This window comes from Dipodomys merriami, unplaced genomic scaffold (genome assembly GCF_024711535.1).
Source record: "Dipodomys merriami isolate MVZ:Mamm:240054 unplaced genomic scaffold, mDipMer1.0.p SCAF_7, whole genome shotgun sequence".
Lineage (NCBI taxonomy): Eukaryota > Metazoa > Chordata > Mammalia > Rodentia > Heteromyidae > Dipodomys > Dipodomys merriami.
The window spans coordinates 72,239,714-72,249,082 of record NW_027206290.1 but is presented as its reverse complement, the minus strand read 5'-3'; the positions used below and the strand labels follow the sequence as shown (position 1 = coordinate 72,249,082).

At 49.2% G+C, this 9,369-nt stretch overlaps 1 protein-coding gene across 1 annotated transcript; it reads left to right on the top strand.

Annotated features, from left to right (window-relative positions):
• The first annotated feature begins 4,426 nt into the window (after positions 1-4,426).
• Gdf5 (growth differentiation factor 5) lies at positions 4,427-8,561 on the top strand. Its single transcript, XM_070007828.1, has 2 exons — positions 4,427-5,110; positions 7,230-8,561. Exons 1-2 carry the CDS (start codon positions 4,495-4,497, stop codon positions 8,102-8,104), a joined length of 1,491 nt encoding a protein of 496 aa, XP_069863929.1. The 5' UTR covers positions 4,427-4,494; the 3' UTR covers positions 8,105-8,561.
• The last annotated feature ends 808 nt before the right edge of the window (positions 8,562-9,369 follow it).

Below are 9,369 nucleotides of genomic sequence, written 5' to 3'. Positions count from 1 at the left end.
GGAACCCTGGGCTCTTCCCTGGAGAGGGCCTTCCAAGCAAGCCCAGTCCCTTTCCCTGCTCCTACCCCAGGCCTGGGCGTTCCCTGGTCCTCAGACAATAGCCCTGCCTCAAGACTCCTCCGTGTCCCCCAAGTTCCAGCCCATTGGGCTAAAAGCTAGAATAACCCATGTCCTCCCACCCACCACTCCACATCTTCTTATCAACTTCTATAGATCACAGTAGTAGGATGCCTCAAATATGTTGAGACAGAAATTAGCCTTTAGTAAATTAATCTTAATTTTTTTTATCATATTGTTTATCTGTAAAATGGGTGTGTTAATGGTACCTTCATCAAAGAGCTCTTGGGAAAATAAGTAAGATTAAAAAATGCAAAGGAAGACAATGCTAGTGTCTAGTGTAGAAAAGATGCTCAAAATTAGAAAATTAGTTGCTTTTTTTTTTTTTTTTGTCGGTCATGGGGCTTGAACTCTGGGCTTGGGTGCTGTCCCTCAGCTCTCCAGCTCAAGGCGAGCACTCTACCACTTGAGCTACAGCACCACTTCCGGTTTTCTAGTGGTTTATTGGAGATAGGAGTCTCACGGTCTTTCCTGCCCGGGCTGGCTTTGAACCGCGATTCTCAGATCTCAGCCTCCTGAGTAGCTAGGATTACAGGCGTGAGCCACTGGCGCCGGCTTTTTTTTTTTTTTTTTTTTTTTTGTCAGTCATGGGGCTTGAACTCAGCCTGGGCACTGTCCCTCAGCTCTTCAGCTCAAGGCAAGTGCTCTACCACTTTAGCCACTGCACCACTTCCGGTTTTCTGGTGGTTTAGTGGAGATAAGTGTTTCAGGTACTTTCTTGCCCAGGCTTTGAATGGCAATGCTCAGATCTCAGCCTCCTGAATAGCTAGGATTACAGGCATGAGCCACTGGCCCCCGACTTAATTAGTTGCTATTAACATCTGTTAGAGGGGCTGGGAAGGTAGCTCAGTGGTAGAGCGCTTGCCTCACATGCATGAGGCCCTGGGTTTGATTCCTCAGTACCACATAAACAGAAAAAAACAGAAGTAGCACTGTGGCTCAAGTGGTAGAGTGCTAGTCTTGAGCTGAAGAGCTGAGGGACAGCTGCCCAGGCCCAGAGTTCAACCCCTACAACTGACAAAAAAAAAAAATCTGTTAGAGTCTGGGCTGATGCCTTTTAATAATTCATTCGATTGAATACCCATCAAAACTCTATGTGAAGTTAAGTATTGTCTTTATTCCTGGTTAGAGTTTCAGAGAGACTGGATTCCCAAGATCATACTGTTTATTAATAGCAGAACCAGGATTCAAAACTAGGTCTGAGCTGGGGAGCATGGGTCAAATGGTAGAACACTAGCCTACAAAGTGCAGGGTCCTAAGTTCAAACCCCAGTATTACCAAACAAAATAAGTACTGTAAAAGACAAAACCAGGTCTGTCTGTAGAGTCCTTGGTCTTAGTCAAACTATGTATAGGGACATTTATTCATTTATCCTCTCTTTTATTCACTGGATTGAATTTACAAAATGCCAAAGAAGTGGCGAGACAAAATCCTTCCCTTTAAGGAACTCGGAGTCCAGCAGAGAAGGTACAATATGTGAAAAATGATGGCTTTTCTATACAAGAATCCATTCAACATTCATTCATTCATTCATACAACACATACTGCGAATCTGCTGTGTGCTGGGCACTAGGCCAAGCATGGGGAATAATTGAAAAGAAAATATGGTACCGTCTGGTTATAATCTATTAGGGAAGACAGATATGTACATAAATTATAATTCGGATAAAGAATTAAGTTATAATAAAAATATGAAAAGAGGAGATGGGCCAGAATAGCAAGAAGTACAGATAATGTATGGTGGCAGTTTGGAAGGGGGCATACCATTTCTGGGGATTCAGGAACAGCATCATGGGGAGGAGCAGTTTTATTTTATGTGTGTGTATGCAGGGACTGGGGCTTGAACTTAGGGTCTGAGTGCTGTCCCTGAGCTTTTTCACTAGCTCTCTGCCACTTGAGTCATAGTTCCACTTCTGGCTCTTTGGTGATTAATTGGAATAAGAGCTTCAAAATTTTCCCTGCCTAGGCTGGGTTTGAACTATGATCCTCAGATCTCAGCCTCCTGAATAGCTACAGGCATGAACCACTGGCACCCAGCCAGTAGGTTTTATTTATGTAGAGGAGGATTAGAACACAGAGTTCCTGGACCTAGGAGTCAGTTATATAGGAAATAATTACAGCAGTGGTAAAGAGAGCAAGGGATTGAGTCAATAGAGAGAGGAAGATGCCAGAGGGGGCTGCTAAAAGGGGCCCAAATGAACTGGAAAGCAGTGTTTGAGCATATGCTCTGCACATACAAAGGCATCACATCAGAAACAACAACAAAACGATATCCTGAAGCTGAATATACAAATGGTCCACTTGTGTTTCCCTGATGATGTCTGTGGGGGGGGGTCTCTGTTCTTCAAACTTCAGCAGCATGATCTGGCAAGCTATAACTCTTAGGTCAGGAAAGACCCACCTCAAGTGATCAGATCCCCCAGCAATGTAGGGGAAGAAAAGATTCAGGAAGAATATCACATAACTACTGTTTCTCCCACTGCCATCCCTTTTATACTATAACAATAGTGGGGCAATGCAGAGAGGAGTCATTGGCTCCATCTGGGAATCAGGGACAGCTTCCTGGAGGAGGTAAATTTGCCATTGAACCACTCAGGATGAGGAGGGCTTCCTCCTGATGTGAGAGGGTTCTTTTCTAGGTGAAGGGAGTAGCTTCCTTTGAGACCCTTGGTAAATTTCCCTGTAGGCTTCCCCAAAAGACGGAGGAGTTAGTATTTCCACAAGGCACTTTAAGAAATGCTTGAGTCTAGCTGTTAATTCAGATTTTCTCCAGCTACCAGAAACCTCTCCTGAAGGAGTCAACTTCTTCAGCCTCCTGCAGGGGTCGCTGCTGCCCCAGGCTGGACTGCCACCTCTAGATTCTGCTAATCTATTCTAAGAAATCTCCCAAAATGTCTTTGCTGGGGTAAGTGGTAAGGAGGTGACTCTTTAGCACTCTCAATCCTGGAAGAGGGGGTACACTTTGGACATGCCTCTAACCAAAGAGGGGGATCCCAGGATGGCACCACCCCCAAACCTGAAGGAAGGGTACACCCTGAAGACCTGCCTCCAACCAAAGAGGGGTATCCATGGTATCAGCACTCTCAAGCCTGATTAGCCTCCAGACTCAGCTAATCCATTCTAAGAAATCTCCCAGGACGTCTTTGCTGGGGTAGTGGTAAAGGTACACCTTGGGCCTGCCTCTAGCCAAAGAGGGGGCTCATGAGTGGCAATGCCTGAAGGAACCATTTGAGCTCAGCCAATGACACTGGGGATGGGGAGGAGGGAGAGGGAGGAAGGGGCAATGATACTTTGTTCTGTCTTTGGGTCAGCACAAGTTTATTAAAATAAAAGAAACTGGGTAAATGCTGCCATCTGTGCCCCCTCCCAGCACACACACACACACACACACACACACACACACACACACACACACACACACACACACACACACACACACACACACACACACACACACACACACACAGAGTCAGGTCCCAGACTAAGGTGCAGGGCTTAAAACTGCTTTAAAAACATTGCAAGGACTTCACTGAAAAACCACCCTCCCTGGACTGCTGCAGTTTCAAATCTCCAAGACCTCCTCAGGATGGTGGGGTGGGCTGCTCTACGAGATGGAGGTGAGGACCCCTGAGGCTGCTCGGGGGACTAGGAGGCCCCCTAAATCCGAGTCCCACTATAGAGCTCAGTGCCAAAAGCCCCCGTGAGCCGTGGCCTCAAAAGGGCAGCAGTGATTTTTTTTTCACATAAATATATCGTCCTGAAATGAATTTAGACAGCATGACATCAGAGTAATTAAATTGGTTTGGGTTGGAATTCCGTTTCCAATTCCTGAGTTCAGGTTTGTAAAAGATTTTTCTGAGCACCTGCAGGCCTCTGAGAGAGAGAGAGAGAGAGAGAGAGAGAGAGAGAGAGAGAGAGAGAGAGAGAGAGAGAGAGAGAGAGAGAGAGAGAGAGAGAGAGAGAGAGAGAGAGAGAGAGAGAGGGAAGTATTTTCACTGGAAAGGATTCAAAACTAGAGGGGGAAAAAAAACTGGAGCACACAGGCAGCATTACGCCATTCTTCCTTCTTGGAAAAATCCCTCAGCCTTATACAAGGCTCCTTCAAGCCCTCAGTCAGTTGTGCGGGAGAAAGGGGGGCGGTCGGCTTTCTCCTTTCAAGAACGAGTTATTTTCAGCTGCTGACTGGAGACGGTGCACGTCTGGATACGGGAGCCTTTCCACTATGGGACTGGATACAGACACACGCCCGGCGGACTTGAAGAGTCTCAGACTGAGCACACAGCCCTTCCTCCTGCTGCCACCCCTGCTTCTGAAGATCTGCTCCTTTCATGGTTTTTCCTGCCAAGCCAGAGGCACCTTCGCTGCTGCTGCCAGAGGATGAGACTCCCTAAACTCCTCACTTTCTTGCTTTGGCACCTGGCTTGGCTGGACCTGGAATTCATCTGCTTTGTGTTGGGTGCCCCCGACTTGGTCCAGAGACCCCCGGGGGCCAGGCCAGGACTGGCCAAAGCAGAGACCAAGGAGAGAACCCCTCTGGCCCGGAACATCTTTAGACCAGGGGGTCAGAGTTACGGTGCAGGGGGCACCAATGCCAGGGCAAAGGGAGGTCCCGGGCAGACACAAGTCAAGAAGGATGAATCAAGAAAGGTGCCCCCCAGATCTGGTGGTCCTGAATCTAAACCAGGACCCCTTCCCCAAACCAGGCAGGCTGCAGCTCGGACTGTAACCCCCAAAGGACAACTTCCTGGGGGCAAGGCACTCCCAAAAGCAGGATCGGTCCCCAGCTCTTTCCTGCTGAAGAAGGCCAGGGAACCCGGGCCCCCTCGAAGTGAACCCAAGGAGTCGTTCCGTCCGCCTCCCATCACGCCCCATGAGTACATGCTTTCGCTGTACAGGACGCTGTCCGATGCTGACAGAAAGGGAGGCAACAGCAGCGTGAAGTTGGAGGCTGGCCTGGCCAACACCATCACCAGCTTTATTGACAAAGGGCAAGGTGAGGGGGGGTGGGGTGGCAGGGAGGGCACACCGACTGGCACCAGGGGGCTTCTAGAGCCCCAGTGCTGTGCAGGTGGGGTGCAGGTGGGGAGCAGGTGGGGAACGGGTATATGCGTGGTCCAGGGTGGGTGTCTGGGATCTATCTTCCATACCAGACTCAAGCTGCTGGCACAGTAAGCCCTGGAGGGGATCCAGGAATCACCCAGACCAGTTTCTGCAAGGTGCACAGCTGGGTGCTAAAGCTTGGGGAAGAGACAAGACCTGCCAGTTGGTGGCAGCTGGAGACTAGACTCCACGACTCTGGATGACTGAGCCATGCTCTCTGCACCTACATGGGTTGGCCAAACTTTTCAGACTCTGGGGTTTGCTCCAATTTACAGCAGAGCGAAGTGAATCTTTGAGTCCTCATGCTTCTGCAATTTTGCCCTCCGGTTGGGGAGGCAGAGAAGGTGGGGCAGGTGAAGTCAGAAAAGAGGGTAGCTTGACATCATGGGAGGGTCTCACTGACCATGTGACTCTGGGAATTTGAGAAAGCACTTGCTCCCCTTACGTTCTCCTTTTCCCATAGATACACCTATTTGGGGGGTTGAGTTTGCTGATTTCCGAGAGCCCTTCCAGTGTGAAAACTTTGTGTTCTATCCTAGCTAACCCAGGAGAGTATCTGATCTCCTCCTTTCTCCTCACTATCTCGTGTTACTGTCTCCACTGTTCCTCTTGACTTGCTGTGTGATCACACAGCCTGTTTCTGCATGATGTGAGGATTGCTCAGTTGCCTGCAGCTCATATGCTGTGTTCTGAGTCTTGGGGCTTCGGCTGGCAGGGTGGGGGAGGGGTTGGAGAGTGGGAGAGGTTCCTCATTAGGTCTGGCCTGTTGAGGAATGACAGGGGGTGGGAGAGGCACCGAGGCAGCAGGTCTGGCTGAGGTAGGGGAGGTGGCCTGGCTGCCTGCCCAACCAGAGAAAGCTGTGACCCCTTAAGGGCTCATAAAATAAGTTCTTGTGTTCACCCCCGCTCCCCACCCCCCCAGCACTAAGGGAGCTTGGGGAGGGGCGAGATGGAGGAGTTTAAAAGCCTAATTAGTTACCTTCTAGGGCAATATATGAAGGTTCCCCAATGGCAAATTGGTATTTAGGAAGGAAGGCATGCTGATCAGAGATACAGCTGAGCTTCACACACGACATGCACACATACACAGAGCCTTATATTTTACACACATGCTGAATGAATCATACATGCGCACACACATTCTTATGTACATGTATGGAATTGCATACTATACACATATACAACATTACACTCTTTGGGTATTCATACAAATCCAAATCCAAATCCAAATACATATACATATAATGTATTACTCACATATATTATATACTCAAATAATGTCTCTGTCTTAATGTCTGTTTCTCTGTCTCTCTGTCTCTGTCTCTGTCTCATACACACACACAAACTATGGCACTTCCACACATCCAGCCAATGGAAGACACACACAAAATTATTCGACCAATAAACTAGGGCAATTGGGTTGTAGGCCAGCTTTGTTATTAATTTGCTGTGTGACCTAAGTCAAGCTACTCCCCATCTCTATGCCTCGACCATAAAACAGGAACACTAAGATCTCCTTTAAATATAGTAGAAGTTCAGGACCAGGGCATAAAGATTCTAAGCTAGAGTTTCATCTCTGCTTTATTTTATTTTCCGAGGTAGGTGACCTTGAGCAAGTCACCTACCTTCTCTGAACTTCAGGTTCCTGCTCTGGAATAATGGTTAATTTCAATGTTGATACCACTCTCTCCCCCATTGGAGCTATAGTGTAGGGGAGAGGGAAGTAGAGGAAGTTTTAGGTGGATGAATCTAATACACATAGATGGTTGTTGACACACGTACCTGAGTCATTGAGCTCACTGGCCACCACACCTATTCATAAACACCACCACTCTGTTAGCTATGTAGGAAGCTCCTTCATTTTGCAAAGTGCTCTCAGTGGTTTGGGTGTTGGCCTCTGTCATAGTGGGGAAGAGGTTAAAGAGAGCCGGGGCTTTCCCTGGAGTCCTTGAGGTGACCAGCTAGCTCCCTGGGTGAGGTTGCTGAAATTGACTTCTGGCTGTTCTCTCCAGATGACCGAGGTCCTGTGGTCAGGAAACAGAGGTACATGTTTGACATTAGTGCTCTGGAGAAGGATGGGCTGTTGGGAGCCGAGCTGAGGATCTTGCGGAAGAAGCCCTCTGACACAGCCAAGCCAGCAGCCCCTGGTGTCGGGCGGGCAGCCCAGCTGAAGCTGTCCAGCTGCCCCAGTGGCCGGCAGCCGGCATCCTTGCTAGACGTACGCGCTGTGCCAGGCCTGGATGGATCTGGCTGGGAGGTGTTCGACATCTGGAAGCTCTTCCGAAATTTTAAGAACTCGGCCCAGCTGTGTCTGGAGCTGGAAGCCTGGGAACGGGGCCGGGCTGTGGACCTCCGTAGCCTGGGCTTTGACCGGACTGCCCGACAGGTCCATGAGAAGGCCCTGTTCTTGGTATTTGGCCGTACCAAGAAACGCGATCTGTTCTTTAATGAGATCAAGGCTCGTTCTGGCCAGGATGACAAGACTGTGTATGAGTACCTGTTCAGCCAGCGGCGGAAACGAAGGGCCCCACTGGCCACTCGCCAGGGCAAGCGACCCAGCAAGAACCTCAAGGCCCGCTGCAGTCGGAAGGCCCTGCACGTCAACTTCAAGGACATGGGCTGGGACGACTGGATCATTGCCCCCCTTGAGTATGAGGCCTTCCATTGCGAAGGGCTGTGCGAGTTCCCCCTGCGCTCCCACCTGGAGCCCACAAACCATGCAGTCATTCAGACTCTGATGAACTCCATGGACCCCGAGTCCACACCACCTACCTGCTGTGTGCCCACGCGACTGAGTCCCATCAGCATTCTCTTCATCGACTCTGCCAACAACGTGGTATATAAGCAGTACGAGGACATGGTTGTGGAGTCCTGTGGCTGCAGGTAGCAGCATTGGCCCTCTGTCTTCCAGGATTTGGCACATCCCGAGAACCCCTCCTCCCACCCCTGGACACAGAGGGGGTCCTGAAGTTGCAGCCAGAAGCATCTAGACACCCCACACAAAAGGGGATTGCAGCACACTTGCTGAGTGTGACTCAGGTTCACAAGTCCTCCATCAAAGGATTTCTACCCTTCTGCTCCTTTGCTTAGCAAAGGACAAGGCCCAGGAGACCGATTTTGAATGGGACAGACACCTAGAAGATGGATTTTCCAATGTGACTCCGTTTGGATCGTATGAGGGTGATGTGTGATGTCCACATCACCTTGTAGGAGAGCCACAGGGGCCATTTCATCTTTCTTTGAATCTTTGTGCCTGGTGACTTTCTGCTCCCTCAGCAGATGAGATGCTAATTGGTCTGGGTGGGAGAGAGGTGAAGAGGGCTTGGGCAGGAGTGAGGAGTATGAGGCTGTTAGACTGTTAGATTAAAATATACAATGATGAGATATAAAAACAAAACTGTGCCTAAAATGGTGGTGGCAGATTTCTTGTTTACCTCACGGGAGGGAGGACTCATGATCCCTTAAAGAATTCCTGGCCCAGGGAGAGAAGGTAGGTTGCCTCACTGTTTCCCAGGCCCTGGGCGCCACCCCCACTCCTGGGAACTGAAGCAGAATGGGACAGAGAATGAGACTGGGCAGGGCCACCTCTCACCTCTCACCCCATTTCTGTTCCTTCCAAAAGTCCATTGGTCCCTAGCTCCATCTGCTCCATTGGGGCCTGGAAATAGGGTTAGAGTTTTACATTCCACAGTCTTTATGTTTTTATTTCCAAAATGGATCTCTACATGAAAGGGATCTGGGGTGGTAGGGTGGTGGTACTGTTATTTTATTTAAAATCATTCCCTCTTCATTCATCAGCATCTTCCCTGTCCTCCACCCTGATCCCTACCCTATTCACAGAATAAACTGGGCCCTATTTAAAGGGCCTTCTTCTGCCTTTCTACTGGAGAATCTGGACTGACAGGGTCTCTTCCTCCTTAAAGCGATACTTCCTTTATTTTGGTACTAGTTCTGGGGCTTGAACTCAGGGCCTGAGCAGTTCCTGAGCTGCTGCTGCTGCTGCTTCTTTATTTTTTTTTTTTTAAAGCTAGTGTTCTAGCACTTTGAGTCACAGCCCTACTTCTGGCTTTTTTGGTGATTATTTGGAGATTAGAATCTCACAGACTTTCCTACCTGGGCTGGCTTTGAACCATGATCCTCAGATCTCAATCT